The sequence below is a fragment of the Lacerta agilis genome, chromosome 5, assembly GCF_009819535.1.
Source record: "Lacerta agilis isolate rLacAgi1 chromosome 5, rLacAgi1.pri, whole genome shotgun sequence".
NCBI classification, from domain to species: domain Eukaryota; kingdom Metazoa; phylum Chordata; class Lepidosauria; order Squamata; family Lacertidae; genus Lacerta; species Lacerta agilis.
The window spans coordinates 37,962,688-37,985,063 of NC_046316.1; the positions used below are offsets into that span (position 1 = coordinate 37,962,688).

The 22,376-nt window shown below is 44.7% G+C and overlaps 1 protein-coding gene across 1 annotated transcript in view; it reads right to left on the reverse strand.

Annotated features, from left to right (window-relative positions):
* Nucleotides 1-2,173: 2,173 nt before the first annotated feature.
* The window catches only part of GLRX3 (glutaredoxin 3), a 28,101-nt gene continuing 7,898 nt past the window's right edge, over nucleotides 2,174-22,376 (reverse strand). Inside the window, exons 3-11 of the mRNA XM_033149376.1 lie at nucleotides 22,090-22,164; nucleotides 21,228-21,429; nucleotides 10,139-10,311; nucleotides 9,992-10,053; nucleotides 8,737-8,794; nucleotides 7,377-7,429; nucleotides 6,243-6,282; nucleotides 6,067-6,159; nucleotides 2,174-2,444 (exon numbers count right to left, since the gene is read on the reverse strand). Coding sequence (XP_033005267.1) covers nucleotides 2,394-2,444; nucleotides 6,067-6,159; nucleotides 6,243-6,282; nucleotides 7,377-7,429; nucleotides 8,737-8,794; nucleotides 9,992-10,053; nucleotides 10,139-10,311; nucleotides 21,228-21,429; nucleotides 22,090-22,164 — 807 coding nt within the window. The 3' untranslated portion in view covers nucleotides 2,174-2,393. The remainder of the gene's footprint in view (nucleotides 2,445-6,066; nucleotides 6,160-6,242; nucleotides 6,283-7,376; nucleotides 7,430-8,736; nucleotides 8,795-9,991; nucleotides 10,054-10,138; nucleotides 10,312-21,227; nucleotides 21,430-22,089; nucleotides 22,165-22,376) is intronic.

Below are 22,376 nucleotides of genomic sequence, written 5' to 3' on the forward strand. Positions count from 1 at the left end.
GGTTGTAGGAAAAGGAAAAGACAGCTATTATGGGGAAACTGCTAGAGTACCGGTAGGTGAATGAGGTCTCAGACGGAAGCATGGAATAAAATTTTGGGGAAAAGATTTGTCAGTATGGAACCCCCCCCCAAAAAAAAAAAAACCAAAAACGTCAGGTTGGTCGGGACAGGGGTAAAGGCTTGAGTCCTTGCTGTTCTTGGATGCAATACTTTTACCCCCCACTTTATTTTTTTTAAGTCTCTTCAGCCATTAGCTGGAGGTCTAGTTACACATATCTCTTTAAGGCAGGTTTCCCCGACATGGTTGCCTTCTAGATGTTTTAGAATTAGACTCCTATTATCATTGACCTGCTGGGCTAGCTGATGGCAGATAGAATCCAAAATATCCAGATGATTGGGGAAGGCTGACTTGGCAGCAGTCATTGCCACAGTGTGTTTCCCTGTACTTAGCAGGATAAATCTGATACGCACACTTATAACCATGCTTGGACCACCTTTGCTTTTAGAGGGGCTTGCTCAGATTTGGTTATGATCATTAACTGACCATCAGCAAGTATTCAAGCAGGTAGAGAGGTGGTTAGAGTTTGGAATTGCACCAGCACTCACACTGTCAGCATTCACACTGTATTAACTGTTTTGAGGCAATTTAGCTGATCTTAATAAAAGATTATTGCTCAACTGTGGCTTTTGGATTTATGTTTTAATGGACTACCATGACAACAGTAATTTCCAGGTTATTATGACTGCAGAGACAGATGTCTTATGCAACAGTCAGATTATTGGCTGGGATTCCATTCAAAACTCACATAACCTATTTTAAAACACCTGCCCTGGTTGCCAGTTCATTTCCAGGCCCAATTAAAGGTGCCCATGCTAATGTTTAAAGCATTAAATGACTTTGGCTGCAAATACGCCCAACCACCTTCTTCCCTACAGACCCTCAAGGGTGTTAACATCAGCAGAGGGGGGACCTCTTTGGAGCTGCACCATTCTCAAAAGCTTGTGTGTGGCCCTGGGGAGGGCATTCTCTGTGGGTGTAGCAGAATGAGAGATTGCATTTGAAGAACTCCATGGAGATAAGAGAAGGGAGATAGATTATAGTGCCAGGGACTGGCAGGATGCTGACAAGTGTGCACTGGGGAAGCAGGGCTGGAGTCTTGACTCTGGAGAGCAGGTCAGTGATTTGTGAGGAACTGACCAGCCAGGAGGAAAGAGTCAGAGGCAGCGGACACTTCAGAGGTGGAGGGTGGAGCACAGGATGGGTCAGAAGAAAAGGAAGAGCCAAATTATGCTAGTGAAGGGGCAGGTGCTTCCCCAGCCTGTTTTGCACCACTGTCTCCCAGAACCAGGAGGGGACTGAAAAGGGATGAGCAGCGGAAGTTGCCACATGGGTGTAATCTCCAGCTGCATGTGTGCAGCGCTTCGATGAGAGGTACATGAACTGGTGGTGGAGTGGCAACTGCTCCCTACAGTGCAAACCTGGGAACAGCTGCCTAGACACAAGATTGGTGTGCGTAGGTATCCAGAGCTGTAGAAATGACTGTTATCTTTCAGAATAAAGAGTTAACTATCAGCCATGTACACTCCACTGGCTATAGGCAGTATGGTCAATGCTCAGGGACAATGGGTATTGCAGTCCAGCAGCATCTGAAGGGCACTAGATTAGCTAGCCCTGCCTTAGTGCATTGCTTCAGTTAGAATACAATCTACTTAATTTCATAATCTTCCCAGGTTAACCTCCTTGAACATGTTCCTATGTCAATGCTCCATCTCTTGCGTGGGGAACGTGCAACCTCTCAGCTGTTGCCAGACTACAACTCCCATCATCCATGGCCTCTGGTCATGCTGAAAGGGACTGATGAAAGTTGTAGTTCAGCAACATCTGTAGGGCCATAGGCTCTCCCCACTCTATTTGCTCTATTTGCTGCCACTTATTTGAAGAAGGTGCAAAGAGATGGGGTTCAAACAACAGCATGCTGGATATGAGCTTCTTCTGAGGCTGGTTTCTGAATCCAAGTGTGGGTTCAAACATCCCAGGATACTCTGTACCCAACAAAAAAAGGATCAATGAACCACAGGAGATGTGAGTGAGGTCCACGAGTATTTTACAAATGCTGAACAATTTTGTGTGCAGGAGGAAAAATGAAAAGTATGCAAGAACACCACAGGTATGATTGGCTTCCAACTTTAATTCAATTTGAAGATGCTTACAGCTTTACATTTGGGGTGAAAACCTACAATTACATACACCTGTAGTATGGCCTTGTGAAGCATGAGCAGGAAATCAGAAACCAGCATTCTATTCCTTCCGGCAAATCGTAAATTGTTCAAGTGCAACGAACAATCATACATTTTATATTTCATTGGTCTTCATTAACGTGTCATTGTGATGTATTAGTTTTCTCCTTTCAGGGTAGACGTCAATTCACCAGTTTCTTTTAGTTCCTGGAAACAGAAAAAAAGGTAAGGAACCATTCAGAGGCTGGTGTCACCAAGAGAACTCTAGTTAGCCTGTAATTCAGCTTTCCTCAACCTGGTGCCCTCAAGACTCCAACTCCCATTACCCCTAATCAAGCTATTTTGTTGTTTTGCATGCAGCTACATTACTGCATATCTACCAAGAGGGCATAAAGATAAACAAAAGCTTCTGTTGCTTTAGGAGTCAGTCATCTATGGACCTACCAGTCCTACAGCTGGTAACCATCTCTCTGGTAGAAGCCAGGAGCACTAGAGAAGACATTGCAGGAGATAATTGCAGTTGCCCCAGCTGCGGCAGTGAGAAGTCACCCCTGCAGACTCCTTAGGAAGGGGCAGGCGTAGCAGATGAGGCAGGTGTCAGCCACCAAATGGCTGCCACCAAAAGTATTGCCCCAATGCCTCTTCCTCGTGGCATTTAGCAAAGCAGAACAAGCAGGATGCCATCATTGTTTTAGATATTTCTACTGCTGGGCTGGACCATAAAGAAGACTGATCGCCGAAGAATTGATGCTTTTGAATTATGGTGCTGGAGGAGACTCTTGAGAGTCCCATGGACTGCAAGAAGATCAAACTTATCCATCCTTAAAGAAATCAGCCCTGAGTGCTCACTGGACAGATCCTGAAGTTGAAGCTCCAGTACTTTAGCCACCTCATGAGAAGAGAAGACTCCCTGGAAAAGACCCTGATGTTGGGAAAGATGGAGTGCACAAGGAGAAGGGGATGACAGAGGATGAGATGGTTGGACAGTGTTCTCGAAGCTACTAACATGAGTTTGGCCAAACTGTGGGAGGCAGTGAAAGATAGGTGTGCCTGGCGTGCTCTGGTCCATGGGGTCATGAAGAGTCGGACACGACTGAACGACTGAACAACAACAACAACTGCTGAGAGTTGGGGAGGGAAGAGTGAAGCAAACAGTTTTGATCTTAGCTATGCTTTGAAAAAGTAAGGCGTCACCATTCCTTTGGACCAGGTTACCTGAGAGATCACCTTCTCATCTTTAAAAGCCCCTTCTGAAAGTAAACCACCAAGTGAAATGAAGCAGATGGCTTCAGGAAGAGCCAACCCCCCACTAGGAAATAGCCTCCCAAGGAAAGCTCACCTGCTGCCTTCTTTATGGTCTTTTTTGTTCCGGGTGAATGACTTTTTTTTTTTTTTAGGAAATTTTTAGACTAGTTGCTCAAAGAAAATTCTCCATGTGGTGTGCAAGTCCACTTATATATAAAATATGACTAAAACACACCAGCTAATTAAAAATGAGTATATAAAAAACCATCATTGTGGTTAGTTTGTCGTTGTGGTTGTTCTGTGTTTGTGGTAGATAAATTTAATAAATAAATAAATTTATGGTATAATATATTTATAGCAATGTTTTTAAATATGTTGTAAGTTACTTGGAGGCTTCTGGGTAACAAAGGACTAACAAGTCCAATAGATTATTATTGCTAACATATAGCACCGATAAAATGTTTAAAAGGAATGTTTTATTCTCCCAGGCTTTTAGAAGCTGTCATCTTAAAATCTCAACTTTTATTCCACTGCCCATATATTTTAAATTATACTGAGAATTTGGTTTTAGGCCTTTCTCTGCCAGAACTTTAATGTTTAAAAAAAAAAATAATGATTTTTTTTCTTTTGTATTCTTCTTATGTTTTGTGGGGGGGAGGGGGGCTTAGATAACTATTATTTGGCAGGGAAATACCAGAAATAAAAAAAATAATAATCTTAGTAAGATCAACAGAGAAAAAGCTTGGGCAGGTTTATAGATTAAAAATAGGTTCTTTAATTGGGCATAATAGAAGTAATTTCTTTATGTACTTTTTATTAACCGTTATATTTTTTTGAGGGGGGGAGAGGGAAATGAGAGAATGATGCTGACCTAGAAAAACTTCCAAAATAACTTAACTTTAAACACCATTTTGTCAACTTCAATTTATTCAATGCCCTCTAAAAGGCAGATTAACATGACTAATTTTCCCAACTCTTTAAAAACTATATAAAAAGAACCCTTTAATGCACTACTCCGAGAAATAAATGTGTGGGGTTTGTTTGTTTGTTTTTTTTTAAAAAAAAATGGATACATGAGCAACGTAATACCAACTTCTTTTTAAAACCTGATGAGATTTATTGATTTCTGTCTTCCCGGGAGTTACAGTGCCTATGGTATTGGCTATAAAACATTCAAGACAAGAATAGGCTCAAGAGTATTTGGGTTTAGAAGCCTGTGCTTGTTCTGCTGCACACACACACAAAAATATATATCAGAAGATGCAGTTAACAAATGCAGATCTATTTTTGTTGCTTAGGGCCTTTTCAAGAAAGCATACAATAAAGCCTTACCTTTCCTCAGGAACGAGACAGTTTGCTAGGCAAAATGTCATCACCTTACTCGAGAAAACACAACGTCAAAAAACTAAAACTGAGAACCAAATGAAAAGCTGTAAATGCACCCACAGGGGCGAAATGGTTCTTACAGGAAGGTAAGTGACTGCTGTCAAGAAAATACATTTCAGTGCTACACTAGCAGGCAACATAGTTGCACACTGGAGATTTAGGGCTCCTTTCACCAATATATTAAGCTAATGATGAGAGTCACAGGAAAAACCAACTAAGTCACTCAGTCTCAAATCAAAAAAAGGATCAGAAAAAGGGTGTGTGTGTGTGTGTCACCTCACCATGGCTGAACAAAGGGGAGAGACGCTCCAACAAGGAATGAGAAAACTCAAAATGAAGAGAAAATACAGAGATAGATCAGTCTAGAGGTGGCTGGGCAGGGAGGAATGCGTAATAGGGATATATACTTTGGAAATTTAAATGCTGCCCTTCCAATGAGTTTGCATTGCGTAGAGCAGCTTACAACAATAAAAGAATCACATAGCATTTATGGCTGCTGTGTTATCAGCAGATAAAACCTCTGAACAACTAAAATTGTTTCTAAAGTATGTGGAAAAAGGCACCAACCAAGGCAGGTTAAATGTTTGCCAGAATTAAAATGCTTTTTTGACCTGCTGGCAAAAAGGGGGGGGGGACAGTGGGGTTCAACCGATCTCACAGATAATGACTGCTAGCGACAGTGGACTGTGTTTTACTTCCATTGTCAGAGACAGCATGCATCTGAATATTAACTGCAGGGAGTGGCGGGTGGGGCAAGTGCTGCTGTAGTGAGGTTCTGATGAGGGCTTCTCACTGGCATCTGGTTAGCAACAGTCAGAACAGGATGATAGGACAGACGGGCCCTTGGCTTGATCCATCAGGCCTCTCCTTATGTTCTGGGCGCAACTAGTTATGGCTGTGATCTCAACCCAACTGACCAGGGCTCAGCCACAGCTACGACAAGAGAGAAATGAGCAGGTAAGCTGATATGGAAAGAGGTGGTTCCTTGGGTATCCTGGATCAAGACATGTTTTTATTGCTAATGACTCTTCAAAGTGATGGTGTTTGCTGTTTAGGGATGTAAGAAGCAAACACCACCCTTTCGAAGAGCAACTAACGATAAAAGCATGTCCAATATAAATGAGAACAAAATTTAGGAAGAACCTTTTCTTAAGAATGAAGATGACACACACCTGCCAACTTTTAGGTCTTTCCTTACCTTCACAATATCCAGGCCTCCGACAAGTTCCCCTTTCACATACAACTGGGGGTAGGTTGGCCAGTTTGAATACTTTTTTAATCCTTGCCGCACCTAAAGAAAATAAATGCTTGGTCAGTCTTCCACGGTGCAGTTTTTGATGATGATGACAGGAAAAGCACAAACAAACAACGTACCTCTTCATCCTCCAGAATATCAAACGTTTCATAATCAACACTAAAAAAAAAAGAATATAAAAAAGGTTTTTATTATACAGGCTAGGAATATTCATTCAGCTACGCTAATTTCTATCACTTATTTATCAGTGTAAAAGTGTTCCCAGCAACTGTATTTCAAATGTAAAATGCAAGACATCGTAATACTGTAGTGATATATTTGTTTATTTAGAGAATTTGTAGCCCACCCTTCGGCCAAAAAAGGCTCCCAGAGTGGCTTACGTTACAATCAATTAAAACAAGACAGTCCCTGCCGTCAATACTCACAATTTTAAAGGAAAACGACACACAAGGGAAAGGGGACAGGGAGGGAAGAGGAAAAATATACTCTATATATTGTTGAAATATCCTAATAAAAGAGAGAAATATTTACTGAAGCCTAGCAGATAATCTATACAGGCCAATCCATTTATGCAAATAGAAGTTCACTGGGAAAGGAATAGCTCAGTTGGTAGAGCACGAGACTCTTAATCTCAAGGTTGTGGGTTCGAGCCCCACGTTGGGCAAAAGATTCCTGCATTGCAGGAGGTTGGACTAGATGGCCCTTGTGGTCCCTTCCAACTCTACAATTATATTATTTTATGGTTCTGTGACATAGGTCAGCTCCACCATTTGCACAGATGTTTGGGGGGGCTGAGGGGAAGGCTAGAGGTGAACCAAAGGGAGCCCCTGATCACCTAACACTAGCATGCAACGTGTTCCTAAGATCAGCTTCTGTGGAGGCACACTGCAAAGCAGCCAAGGTAGCACCTCTCAGGCAAAAGGAAGCATTTCCTCACACAGTTCAGAGGTGCTGTGAAATTTGCTATTACAAGATTGTTGTAATAGCCACCAACTTGGAGGACTTTAAAAGGGGTTGTGGATGTGTGTTGATGGCTGGGGTAGTACCTCCAGTATCAGAAACACTGTGCCACTGAATACCAATGGTTGCTGTGCCGAGGTGCTACTTGTGGACTTTTCATAGGTTTCTGGTTGACCACTGAGATTCCAGAATGCTGGAAGAGACGGCCCTTTCGTCTGATCTAGCAGCGCTGTTCCTGTATATCTGTGCTCTTACTTTAAGAACAGATTCAAGGCAGAAAAATATTTACATACCCAGTACCGTTTAGAATTTCTATAATTTGCTTGCTGAATCCACACTTCGCCATCTGCAGTAAGAGAAAAAAACAACAACTCCGATGTGCATTATGTTTCAGTGCATGTTTGAGTCATGTAGCAATCCCAAATAAGTATTTGAAGCACATTTATACACAGCATTTTTATTTTCCACCTTTGCTACACCAAGGATGAGGAACCTGTGGCCCTCAAGATGCTGTACTGTGCTGATCCCTGGCCATGCTAGATGGAGGTAATGGAAACTGAGGTCAGGACCTGGGAGACCAGGGTTCACATCCCCACTTGGCCAATGACTTTGGGCCAGTCCCCGCCTCTCTGCCTACCCTACTTCACAGGGTTGTTGTGGGGATCATGTACACCACCTTGGAAGCCTTGAAGAAAAAGGTGCGATATAAATGCAATAAATAATTAAAGGGGGGTGCACAGGTTCCACACCCCTGCCCTTCATCATCAGAAACCGAAACGTGGACACTTTACAAACTCCTTAGGAATTCTCAGGGAATGATTTTATTTCCCATCAACATCTGCTCGAGCAAAAACTTACCATAGCAACCCATTACTCATACTGCATAATTAGGGCTGCACTTTTTGCAGCTGTCGCAATGACGATGCGGTTGCCAGTGCCCCTCATGGTTCACATGGACTGTGGTTGTATACCCATGTACACATCTGTATATGACCATGCAGGGGTTAGCAGTGTGAACTGCCCCATTCTACCCTATGAGCTAAAGCATCAGGAGAAGAGGAAAAAGAGATTGTTCTGTTGCCAACCTGGTGCCAACACTGTTAACATTTCAGCCCCAGGCAAATGTATCTTTATTGCTCCTAAGCCTTTAATGTATTATTGTAACGTGCTGTTAAAACGTATCCTTTAAAAAAAAAAACCTTCTATGTTTTCGTGCTCTAGAAACTGCTCTAGAAAGCCATGCTGAAGGAGTGAAATTAAATATTTTCTTCATTCCCTACTTGCAGCAACTGTTGACATGCTGTGTAGAGGTGAAAAACCCACAGCACCCACATGTGAGCGCTACGTTACCTCCAGTATCAGAGGGAGTATGGTTCTGAACAGGCCTCTGGTTGGCCACCTTAAGAACAGAATGCTGGACTAGGTGGAACGTCTTCCAAGCCAGCAGGGCTCACCTTGTGTTCTTACATTTATGATCTTTCACAACCAGGTGCACTCCAGATGTTTTAAAATGACAACTCCCTTCACCCCCAACTACTGGCTACACTGGCTGGGGTTTATAAGGGCTATACTCCAAAACATCTGGGTGCCACTAGGCTGGGGACAGCTGGCCTAAAGGATTTTAAGCACTAAAAGCATTTCCAAGAGCCTTACCTGTTTATTTCCTTTCATAAAGAGCATCACAGAAGCTTTGTTTATCAGGTCTTTAAGTCTAAAACAAAAGGCAGGGGGAAATACAGATAAAGTAGAACAGTCTTAGATAAAGGATTTTTTACCTGGGTAAAAAAGGCAATACAGGAATTTAGCCTAAAAAATTGTCTGGTTTTAGAGCCACAGTGCTCCAGTTAATAATAATTGTAATAACTGTAATAGTTGTCGTTATCATTATCATTATTATTATTGACTGCGTTGCCCCACAATAAAACATCAAACATTAAAAACTTCCCTTCTAAAGGTTGTATAGTTACTTATATCCTTAACATCTGATGGAAGGGTTGTTCCACAGGGTGGGTGCCACTACTGAGAAGGCCCTCTGCCTGGTTCCCTGTAACTTCACGTTTCACAGTGAAGGAACCACCAGAAGGCCCTCAGAGCTGGACCTCAGTGTCTGGGCTGACCAATGCGGGTGGAGATACTCCTTCAGATATACTGGGTTCAGGCCATTTAGGGCTTTAAAGGCCAGCACCGACACTTTGAATTGTGCTTGGAAACGTACTGAGAGCCATTGTAGTGGGAACCAATGTTATACGGTCCCAGAGGCAACTCCCAGTCACCAGTCTAGCAAACGCAGGCTGAATTAGTTGTAGTTTCTGAGTCACCAGCAAGGTTATTGTGTATTCTGCTTGACCTGTTGCCTGCTTTCCTCCCAACGTTTTATTTCTAACCAAGTTTCACAACTAGACTAGTGGAATCAGTGTGCAATTGCCACCCTCAGGATTCAGGAATCCCCACACACCTAGATCACTTGGGGTTCCACATTATTGGAAGTCCAAGACCAGTGTGGACAAAGGCAGGAATTTGTCCTATTCTCGGGGAGAAGCAGAGGGCTGGATTGCACTCTGTGTAAATTGCAAGGGATTGGCTGGAGGTGTGAGGCACGCTGGTACAGGATGAGACAATTTAACAAATAATAAAATATCCCCAGTTTTACCCCTTTGCTTTTGGGGCTGAAGGTGACCCCCCAAAAAAGGTGAGGTAGCAGCAAATACCAGGTAGCAAGATCCAGGTGGCAGTACTACAGGGCAGTTGTGCAGCAGATGTGCAAAGAAAATGAAGGTAAAAACCATAAGGCACAGAATTCTGTGTACTATGCACAGAAATCCTACACAGCAATAATTTTAATGGGGAGATCATTAATGGAATATGTGATTTTCCTTTGCAATATTTTTTAAGGTAAAATGTATCATACCTATCTTCTATTTTATGTGCCTTGGGGCAGGTTGTCTCCAGCTCTCCAGAAGCCTCAAGCTCCTGAAAAGAAAATTATTTCAAATTCATAAATGGAACACTATTTAAAAATTACATTACTGAAAATGCAGGTCTTTTGTTTTCTTACCTTAACAATGTCCAGTCCGCCTATAAGTTCCCCAGCTACATATAACTGTGGGTAAGTAGGCCAGCTGGAGTAGGTTTTCAGGCCCTGGCGTACTTCTTCATCAGAAAATATATCGAAGCTGCTAAACGCAATGTTATGTTTGTTAAGAATCTCCACTATTTGTCTGCTGAAGCCTGGAGGTTACGGGGAAAAGGAAAAGAAAAGCACAGACCTTAACAAGGCTTTAACTTTAACCAAAACTATGATCTAGTGTCTACATTACAGCTTATATTAACATGTGTTGCAAGCAAACTGCCCCCACAAAAAAGGTAAATCTCAAAGGAAGACAATGTTTATCCAAATTCCATACCCTAGCAAAAACTACAGAGCTGAATTTACGGAGTTTGTCCTGCTGCTTGCTCTGTTTTGAAGTGTGTTGTCCAGTCTAGACAAAATCAAACCCAAATGCACATGCAGATAGATGTAATGCTTTGATCCAACCAAGGCTCTTATTTTAATATTTAGGTAGATATATTTACAATGTAATGAATATTGCTTCAATCCCCTTAAAAAAAAAAACTTCCAAGAATGTAGATTCAGCTTATAACGAGTTGGCATTAGTCCTATCAGTTTAAATAGAATTAATTTCCAAATAAATCGTACAGTTCAATTTCTGAACAAAATCTAGCTTTTTTAACTATAATATGAAATTTTGATATTTGAACTGTTTGAAGCACTGCATGTCCCAAATCTGTAAGTCTGCACAGTTTTTCTCCACATAAAAATATTTCAACCACACAAAATTCAGAAAACAACGTTAACCTAACTCCTTAATTAGCAACTTGCATAAGTATCAGTGTAATAAACCTGCATAAATATCAGTTTTGAAACCACAACCCATATCAAGTTTGGCATGCTTTTCTGCCGTTTTAAAATCCTTTCCTAAAGAAAAATTTTCTTCCTCAGCTAAATATCCAGTATATGAATTAAAGTAGCTCTACCTGGTGAGACTTGAAACACCTCACACCAATTTTCAAAAGGTTCTAATAAATGGGATTTAAAGCAACAAATTTCAAAAAGTTTCAGGCACATACAGACAAAAGGAACCTTTACATGATTTTCCATCTCACAAGTTCATCCATTACTTTTGATTTGTACTGTAGCTCCAGGTCCTCCATGATCTGCATTTTGAGCCATGAGCAAGTAGCATTTATTTATATGGCATCTAAGTTGCTTTTCTCCCACAACTGAAGCATTAAGTTCTTGTACAGCCTGGAGTGAAACAAGAATCCCGAATTCCACTTCCCCCCACTACCACCAACCCGCCATTCATCTGGGAGTTCATTAGTAAACAGCTACAGGCTGATTGCTGATGGTTATTCTGCTGCCAATATATTAACTCGTTTCTACTGTAAGAGGCTGAGAGAAGGAAAGAGAAAGAGAGCGCTTCATTTTAGCTGTAGGCAACTCCATGCAGACGAGAAAGATTGATTGGTGGCATTTCATTTTTAAGGGTTAAAGTAGCAGGCTGGAAATGTTATGCTTAGGGATAAAGTGCCAACACTGCTTTATTCCCATAACAAAAGGTTTAGGCTGACTTTCTGAGCAAACACCATCTGAGCAACGCAAGAGCTAATGAAAGCGCCACTGAAGTGCGCATACGTGAACACACACACAGGCCGCTTTAAGAGCGATGCGGACGCTGCGCTGCCGGTGATAGGAAGCTAAGTACAATTATAATGCTAATGATGTAAGCAAGCAACAAGCCCGTGAGCACAGAGCCAAGGGGATAGACCTCATTTAACATTATTATGAATTGGCTTTTCGTAGGAAGTGGCGAAATGCGGGACATAACAAGGATTTCTGATTCCACACCAAGATCCAATTACGCTCCGTTGCAATCGACAACCTGCTATTAGTATGAAAATTAGCCTGGACACTATCCATCAGGAACCTCTTCTGCGCAAGATGCATTGTGCAGAAGCTCCCGGCTGACCTGCTCCTGGGCCTGAAGCTGCATTGCAAGCCGAGGGGGCTGAACTCCGGTAAAAGGCCAAGGGGCTGCTTTCTTACCCTAAGCCTGGGGCCACTCAGCTGTGGCACTCTGTACGTTATCGGACTACAACGCCCAGAGCCTCGGATAGCGCTGGCTATGGCTGACAGGGCCCCAGCAACATGAGGGCCACCACAGGTTAGTGCCTTCCCACCCTCCCTACAGCTAACCCCTTCCGGTTGTCATCATAGCTGTCCTTGCAGTCCACTTGAAGAAATAAAGACCAGCTTATTATTGTGTTAGCTGTGTGAGATGCGGCACATATTATGAACGGCATTGGCTAGTGAGATGTGTATGGACATATAGCCCAGCCACGACAAATGTACCTCTAAGCCCAAGGGGGAGACACACTATTCATATTCAATTTATTATAGAACAGCAAAGGAGAGCAGCAATGTTATCTTCAGCCTTAGTACTTCGCAATAATTCTGATCCTCCCAGATTACATGCAAATCACACCAGCTTTTGGAACTTGCTGCCCCACCTGCTGCAACCAGCAATGGCCCTCAAAAGACCACCGAGATAGTGAACTATGTCTACCTTTGCTGGAGACACGCTCTCCCACCCCCACCCCACCCCCGGACTGGTGGACATGTGTAGTGGAAACTCGCGGAAGATCTTTGTAATCACGAGGAGTCAGGTTACATGTCCTATTCCCTTTTCCTCCTCTAATTAGCAAAGTAAGGTTGCTTGTGAGGAGGATGCAATTAGTCGAGAACACCTTCAGCTGCCAATGACCTTGGCCAAGCCACACTCAGGTGCCTGATTCCCTGACCATTCGGGAATGGTGCCTGATAGCCAGGTGAAAACAATCAAACTTAAGTCAGCTATATAAGCAAGGGAATGGAGGGGACAGATTGGGGGCTTCGCCACAGACTAGGTCTTGGGTGCTGTGGGGTTTCTGGTGTAAGGGATCTCTCCCGCTGCTCTCTTGAAGCCCCGGGCGGCAGAAGAGGAGGAGATTTGTGTTTGGGCGTTGGTCAGGTACGCTACGTTTGTCTGATTGTATCTAGAAAATTAAAGCATACTTTTTTTGTGTGTTCTTCTTCCATCTGTGTGTTTTATTGGATCCAGATTCAAAAAAAGGAGAACCCTGCCCCTTGGCAGAACATTTGGCGCTGTGAGCAGGATCTGGAGACAATGCCCTGGTGGAAGAAGAAAAGCCCTAGGCAGGAGGATGGCCAGAGCCATATCCCTGGTTGGCCCAGCACTAGTGCTTGGGCACCAGTGGCTCAAATTTTGAACCAGTTGACCCCACCAGTGTCATGGGATGCTGAGATGGCTGGGTTTGGAGGTGCTACCCCTATGGCTGTGTCTAAGTGTTTGCAGCTAATGGGGATAGAGAAAGGTGCGGGGCAGAAGACAGTGGGGGGGCTTGGATGGGTCCTACTCACTGCGCTCCGGAGTGTTTGGGAGCAATTAGAAGCCTCTCAGAGGAAGGTACAGCAGCAATTAGAGGACATCGCTGCTTTAAAGGACCAGCAGGCAATTCTTAAGGAGGTGCTAGAAAGCGCTCGGGGGAGGGAAGAACTGGCTAAGGAGCGGGCTGCCACTATGGCTATTCGCTTCGCTAAAATGAAACACCCAAAGCGGGTAAGAAAGAAGTGTATCCCTAACCCTCGGAAGGTTAGAGCCCTCATTGCTTCCCGGGAATGGGACCCCAAGACATGGAGTGGGGACATTTGGGATTCTAGTGATGAGGAGTCAGAATGGACAGAGGGAGAAGATGAGGGGAATGAAGAGGAATGGGTTGCTGAGGCACGTCCTCTAGTGACCAACAAGAGTAAGGGACCGCCAGGTAACCCACAAGCGGCCCAGGCCACCCGGATAGTACGGGATTACACTCAGCAGGAGTTGGCGGAAATGGCAAAGACAAACAGGCAAAAACCCGGGGAGGGGTTGAGCCAATGGCTGGTTAGGTTGTGGGACCAGGGAACTACCAGTCTTTACTTGACGGGGGAGGAGTTGGTAAAATTGGGGACCCTATCTCGTGATACATTGGTTAATCAGTTTTTGCGCATGCCTAATTTGGGTGCAACAGGTTCCCTATTTCAGTGGTGTGTAGAGGCTGTATACGCCAGATACCCCGCCCCAATGGATTGGGAAGAACAGCCAGGCCCCTGGCAAACCATTGAGGAAGCCATAGAACAGCTGCGTGGCATGGCTTTGCAGGCTGGGATCTATCAGCAAGGGTTCCAGGGACCAGAGAGTCAGCGTCTCACTGCCGGCATGAGGGCGCGGCTGTTAAAGGGCGCACCTTCACATATGCGTGGCCCATTGTTAGCGCTGCTGGGCCCCGCCCAAGGGAGACCTGTTGGTGAAGTTGCTCTCTTGATAGGACAATTAGGGGAGGCAGAGAGAGAAAATGTCGCTAAACCCCGCGCCCGAATAGCACAGGAGAAGGGAAAGTCAGGGACTGATAAGAAGTCCTTCACCAGGACAGATAAAACATCCTCCACCCCTAAGGTGACGAGGAAGCAGATGTTTTTGGAATTATTGGAAGCAGGGGTTCGCAAGGAAGATATAGATGGCATTCCCACTGCAGAAATGTACAACTTGTGGAAGCAAAAATGTGCAGGGAAAATTAAAAAGGAGGGGACTGGCCCCCGGGTCAGGGGCACGGTTACGCCGACTGCCCCACCCCCGGAGTCACTGTACCCCTCTTTGTCAGAACATAGGTGGGAAATACCCCAACCTACTGGATAGGGGTGTGGCAGGGCTCCAGCGGTGAGGCCAATAAAGACGGCTATCCCTGGGGACCCGCGCCCACACATTCCCTTAACCATTCATTGGTCCAAAGCAAATGTGCAGCGAGTGTTAGCTCTCATGGATACTGGAGCTGAGGTCACTCTGATATATGGTAATCCAGCAAAACATAAGGGAGAGATTGTATATATTAACGCGTATGGGGATGGGGAAGAACTCACCACCCGAGTAAGACTGCGTGTGGCTTTGGGGGATTCGCTCCCCTTTTGGGCAAGAGTCTACATATCCCATGTACCAGAGTACATCATTGGGATAGACCTGTTGCAAGGTCGGGAGTTTTATACCCCGCTAGGAAGATACGTTTTTGGGGTCAGAGCAATCACAGTAGGTAGGGCCAAGTGGACCCCACTCAAGATACCACCACCTGCCAAGCCTGTAAATGTTAAACAATATCGGCTTCCAGGTGGCCATGAAGAAATATCTCGTACAATCCAAGGGCTCCTTGAGGTGGGGATATTAAGGCCGGCTGCATCTCCCTTTAACGCCCCCGTGTGGCCAGTGAAAAAGCCTGACGGTACATGGAGGATGACGGTAGATTATCGTCAACTGAACAAACATGCCCCGCCCCTGGCCGTAGCTGTACCTGATATGGTAACTTTGTTAGAACATATTGAGAAGAACGCCGGGGTGTGGCATGCGGTAATTGACTTAGCAAATGCCTTCTTCTCTATCCCAATTGATGCAGAATCGCAAGATCAGTTTGCTTTTACATGGGAGGGAAGACAGTATACTTTCCAAGTCTTACCGCAAGGGTATCTGCATAGTCCCACCTTATGTCATGGGCTAGTGGCTAGGGACCTGCAGCAGATTACACTGAGCCTAGCCCTGTTTTTAGCCCACTACATTGATGATGTCTTTATGTCGGGACCCACGGAAGAAGATGTGCAGCAAGGGTTAATAACAGTGATTGACCATATGCGGTCCCGAGGGTGGGAGATCAACCCCAAGAAAATTCAGGGCCCTGCTCAGCAGGTACAATTCCTAGGGGTGGTGTGGGCTGGACCAGTGAGGCATATCCCTGAAAAAGTTCTGAATGTAATCGCTACCCTCCAGGCTCCTACGTCCAAAACCGAAGCCCAGCGGCTGGTAGGACTGATGGGGTACTGGAGACAGCATATACCACATCTAGCCCAGATACTAAGACCCGTGTATAACGTGACACGAAAGAAGGCTCAGTTTGAATGGGGGGAGCTGCAGGAGAAAGCTCTGTCTGATGCCAAAGCGGCCGTGGCAGCTGCTATGCCTTTAGGTCCTTACCTTAAAGGGCAACCATTTGAGTTACAAGTCTCTGCAAATAAGGAAGTTGCAGTCTGGAGCTTGTGGCAGAAAAGCCTGCAGGGGAAGCGCGTCCCCCTAGGATTTTGGTCTCGTAAATTGCCCACGGTTCAGTACACCCCTTTTGAAAAGCAGCTTTTAGCATGCTATTGGGCCTTGGTTGAAACTGCTAGGCTAACTGGATCCGACCCTGTTGTATTACGACCAGCCATTCCTATCATGGCTTGGGTGAATGATGATTCTACCAGTCCCAGGGTAGGGAGAGCTCAACAATCTTCCCTTATAAAGTGGAAGTGGTATATTGCAGAAAGAGCTAGACCTGGTTCTCATGGGGTGAGCGCACTGCAGGAGCAAGTGTTGGCTGTGACTCCTACAGGGGAAGAAATCCAAGAAATTCCTAGCTTAGAACTTAAAGATTCCCCAGCACAGGAAGCTCCCCCGTATGAGCAGGTTACTCATGACGAAGTCTGGTTCACCGATGGCTCCGCCCGTTACCAGGGAAATGAGCGAGTCTGGCGTGCCGCCGCTTTAAATCCTCGAAAACAAATTACTCTGACCAGAGGAGGAAAAGGGAAGTCCAGCCAATATGCTGAGTTAATGGCTGTATTAATGGTCATGGAACATGCAATTGAGCAAGGAGGGGATGTTGTATATATCTATACTGATTCTTGGGCTGTGTTTAAAGGGCTGACTGTATGGTTTCCAAAGTGGAAACAGGATGGCTTTTGCATCCACAATCGACCATTGTGGGGGCAGGACCTCTGGATAAAACTGGATCAAATGCTCTCAAAAGTACAAATGCACATTGGGCATGTAGATGGACATACAACAGGGACACCTGTTGCCCTGTACAATCAGGCTGCTGATCGGTTAGCAAGAGTACGGACAGCTACTCCAGAAGACGAAGAAGAAGAGTTATTGGTATTAGCACGCTGGGCGCATGTCAAGGCAGGGCATCTGGGGGCCAAAGCCACCAAAGAATGGGCCATCAAGAGAGGCATTCCATGTTCAGTGAGTGCCGCTGCCACAGTGGTTGCTAATTGTCAAGTGTGCTCCCAGGTGAGACAGATGCCTCTGTCTAAGACACCCATGGGAAAATTACATCGGGGAAGTGGTCCTGGGCAAATATGGCAGATTGATTATATAGGACCCTTACCCAAATGTGGACGTTGGCAGTATGCATTAACCATGGTAGACACCTTTTCAGGGTATCTTTTGACTTACCCCTGCGCACGAGCGAACCAGCAGAACACCATAAAGGGGTTGGAGATGTTAATACGGAGGTATGGAGCGCCCCTTCAGGTACAGAGTGACAATGGGAGTCATTTTGCAGGGGGAGAGGTAAAAGATTGGGCAAATGAATGGAATATCCAGTGGATATATCATATTCCTCACCACCCACAGGCTTCTGGGTTGGTAGAACGGCTAAATGGGTTACTAAAGCAAAAGCTTAAACAGTTGACCCCCACCCATACCCTGAAGGGGTGGGGTAAAGTTCTAGATCAGGCGGAATTTGAACTAAATAGCCGTCCACTATGCGCTGGCCAAACACCATTGCAACGAATGATAAGTTTGCCAGCGCCAGCACCAGTGGAGTACCTAAAGGTCTGGAAACTCCAACCTTATGGCCAGCCACCCCTCCGAGCGACGCCCGATAGTGCTGGGGCTGACCTCATAACCCCTAAGGATGTGGTGGTACCAGCCGGAGGGCAGGTACTAGTACCCTTGGGGATTGGGGTCACCGTTCCCCATGGAACCTATGGGCGCATCGCACCTCGATCCAGCCTAGCTTTAAAAGGCTTGCAGGTTTTAGGAGGGGTGGTGGACGCCGACTACCAAGGAGAAGTAAAGGTGCTCCTCCATAATGTCAGCACTCAAGATGCATCTCTGCTAACAGGACAACGAATAGCGCAACTCATTTGCGAGCGTATCAGTGTACCCGATATTCAGGAAGCACCAGGTCCACCTCCATCTACTGTCAGGAGGAGAGGAGAGTTTGGATCTACAGATACCACTCTCACCTCTGGACAGAAGGTATGGGTGGTATACCCCGATCAGCCAAACAGACCTGGAGAGATTGTTAGTAAGGGACCTGGGGCCACCTACTGGGTGCTTTTGGCAAATGCTACTGCACCCATATGTTTAGATGCAGCCAAGCTGAAGCGGCGAGAATAATGACTCTCCTATTTCTTTGTAATACGCCATAATAATTTTCTTATTATATGCTTCTAGGACACCATGAATTGGTGGTGGTGGGTAATAGTCTGCCTCTGTGCGCACATCTATGATCAATCGAATCCTCCTGAGTTGAACACGACTACGCTGCTGCTGTGTGAACAACCAGCTCTGTCTCAAAGGCGATGGCTCCCCGGCATCCATGGCAGATGTATGAATGTGACTGGACAGGGGACATGGATGATGTCTGGCAAACGACTGTACTTCTCCATCCCATGGACATATGATAATTTTACGCTGTCATGGTGCATCACATGGAATACAACGGATAACGCAGGGGAGTTGGCGGGATAAAGATTCCAGAGGACAGATTGAGGGGGGATCATATAGATAGTCATGAGTATAGTTTTTTCTTTGTAAATTTGATTAGAGGAATGATGTTAAAAATTAAACATGAGGGAGCAGAGTTAGTGCGAGTGATGCGAGATGTTGGGGATCTCACTGTGCATCATTGGTGGGACATATTCTCCGGATGGAGTCCCACCATGACCAATATTTTGAACCTGGCCTTGCATCCGGTTATCATTGTTTTGGTGATTATATGTATTTCCATGATCTTCACTTGTTTTTTGTTTGTTAAAATTAAGCAGCTGTATGCAAAGGTGCAACCTATGTGGGCTATACTCAATCAAATGACACCGAGGATGAAAAGGAAATAGGATATGTTAAGGGGTGGAGTGTAGTGGAAACTCGCGGAAGATCTTTGTAATCACGAGGAGTCAGGTTACATGTCCTATTCCCTTTTCCTCCTCTAATTAGCAAAGTAAGGTTGCTTGTGAGGAGGATGCAATTAGTCGAGAACACCTTCAGCTGCCAATGACCTTGGCCAAGCCACACTCAGGTGCCTGATTCCCTGACCATTCGGGAATGGTGCCTGATAGCCAGGTGAAAACAATCAAACTTAAGTCAGCTATATAAGCAAGGGAATGGAGGGGACAGATTGGGGCTTCGCCACAGACCAGGTACCGGGTGCTGTGGGTTTCCTGGTGTGAGGGATCTCTCCCGCTGCTCTCTTGGGGCCCCGGGCGGCAGAAGAGGAGATTTGTGCTTGGGCTTTTGTCAGGTACGCTACGTTTGTCTGATTGTATCTAGAAAATTAAAGCATATTTTTGTTCTTCTTCCATCTGTGTGTTTCATTGGATCCAGATCCCAAAAAGAACCCTGCCCCTTGGCAGAACAACATGCAGGCTGCACTGTGTTGACACGCCTTTGTCAAGGCATCACAAACAGCTCAGCTTCTGCCTCTTGTAGAAGGAATATTCATACGGTGCATGTGCAGCCGGTACCAAACTACGTAAGGACAGTATCGTACTGTGGTGCTTACGTATGCACCACATCACATGAAGGCATCTGTATATGAGAAACATTAAAGCTCTCCGTTGAGCAATATTAAGATGCAAGCTTCAAATCTGAAGCCACTGCTCAATCTGCAACCCTATACAGTAGGGTGATTTTTTATGTGAAGGGGGGGGGAACCTAACTAGGACATTGTTTGCATTCTTAGAATTTAATGGCAGCATCAGAAAGATGCTTGCCTTGCTGGGACTCTGTCGGCTTATAAGCTTGGGGGGAGAGAACCAAATAATGTATAATGAGTTACCAGGGCCTAGGAGTCCATTTGTCATACCTTGATCTCCATTAATTCAGTTTAGTTCATTTTTCTTTTTTAAAGGGGTATATGAACATTATTGGTAATGAAAAGACAGTACATTCCATAATTAAGAGCCATTTCCAGAAGAAAAAGAAAATGAAGATTCAGTAAGCGTACCGAATCAGCTCAAGGAATCAAAAATTTTATTCTTGGGTTATACCACCTAAATGTCAATGTGTCCTTTAACAAAATCACTAACCCAACAGGTTCAGTGATGGAATGTCAATTAATTTTCACCAATGGACGTTAACAAGAAGCAATTCTGAAATGTTTTATTATAGGCTGCTAACCGCCATCCCTAAACAAATGTTTATGCTATGTCTCTTATGGTATGTATTGCTCAGACTGATGCTCGTGCAATGGACCTCAGTGATCCACCTTGAGTTTCTGAGGGCAACTACTGTCACTTGACCCTGAAAATCTGCTGCCTCTGCACAGTTTTAAGACACATCCTGTACTACTCCCCTTTTAATTTCATTGTTCAATCAGCACACAGCTATTCTTACAGAGCAACATGCTGCATGTGAGGACCTCTGCACACTGACACGACAGATTGTTGAAGGGGAGGAGGCAGAAAACAGAAAAAGTTAGAACTGGACCCAAGCACAAAAAAGTCTGAGAACAGTGCTCTGGCTTGATGACTGTTGCTTTAAGCCTCAACTCATTCAGGCAATACAGCTGTGTGGACATGGCTGGACTTGGGCACCTAGGTGCCCTGGACACAGTGGAAACCTAGATTTGCATCACTGTTATTCTCCATCCATCTCCATTCCAACTCCACTCTAAGGCCCTAAACCTCTGGCCTACCCAATTGTTGATCTAGCAACCATATTCTACTTTTCGGAACCTAACAAGATGGTGGGCTATAGTGTGGCTGCAGCTATAGTGTGGCTGCAGCTAACGGGGGGCTATAGTGTGGCTGCAGCTAACGGGGTGCAAGGCAACCTTGAAGGGGAACAGCACTATGCCAATCGACTTATCCCCTCTGGACTCTAGGGCAACAGTTCCATTTGTCACAAAGGGTGGACTAACAGTGGTGACAAGAATAGCAGCGCAAGATATAATATCGTTCGATACTCCTTAGGTATCAAGCCCTGCTGAATAAAATAGAAATTCAAGACAATTCCTACCGCAACGAGGCTCCTGAGGTGTTCCCTTCATAAACAGCATGCAAGGTGCAGCATTTGTCAGTTTCTGGAGTCGCAGATTCAGGTCTTCTTTCACATTGTCATTAGAGCCAGGTGGAATGGTCGAGCTGGAGGCGTGGCGCTGGACTTTCTTGGTCAGTTCTGGTGCATGAGCACCATCTAATCGGTCAATTTTTTGGGAATTCTACCAACAGAGAACAGCAGTTCGGGAAAACATTAGGAACTTCACAAGCACAGTCTTTAAAAAGCTACTGGAATTTGAACACACACACACTCTCTCTCTCGCTAGACCATATACAAGCGTTATTTTGTAGGATTCAAGTCAAAGCAGGTTAAAAGCCCCCAGAGAAATCCACTGAGTGCTACTGCTGTACAATCTCATTTCTATAGGGCTAACACAACTGAAGGGAACACACAAATGGCCAGAACGTGTAGTAGGTTAACTAACCCAAGCTCTGCGCTTGGTGGATTGAATTTTGTTAGAACTCGCTTTAACAACAGTATCATTACCTGCCAAACGGATTTTGGACGGATCACCACAACGAGCTTAGGTACCAATCAATAGTCATCTCCACATCACTATCCAACAGTGTTAAAAGGTTTCAAATTCAGGAACTGCCTGGTGATGCAGCATGTATTTCTCAAAAAATGTTTCTGCAAGTTACAGCGTAGGGTAGCTTCAAATTTTTTGAAATGGGCCTTCATCACATAGCTAAGATGAATGCAATTCCCAGCATTCCTAAATTAATCAAATGTTACCTTTGAACAAAGTATCACACCAGCACTGAGAACAGCAAACATAGTAAGCATCCATAGAAATAAGCGAGCTAAAAAAAAGGCTTACCTTAAAAAACAAGAATGTTGGGACTGAAGTAATTTCATATTTTTCAGACACTTCAGGAACCGCTTCAGCTTCCAGCTTAAAAACAAACAAACATAAAACATCTTTTGTTTTCAAACTCTTATTTATAGTTTAGATTGTGCTGGCTGATCTTGTCTACACTGTTCTTTTAGTCATGTTAAATGTTTTAAAAGGATTTCAGTGCAAAAGTTTGTGACACATTTGCATTTAAATGAAACTCACAGGGCAGGCTTGTCATCCACTGAGCCTGCAGTGTCAAAACAGGTTCA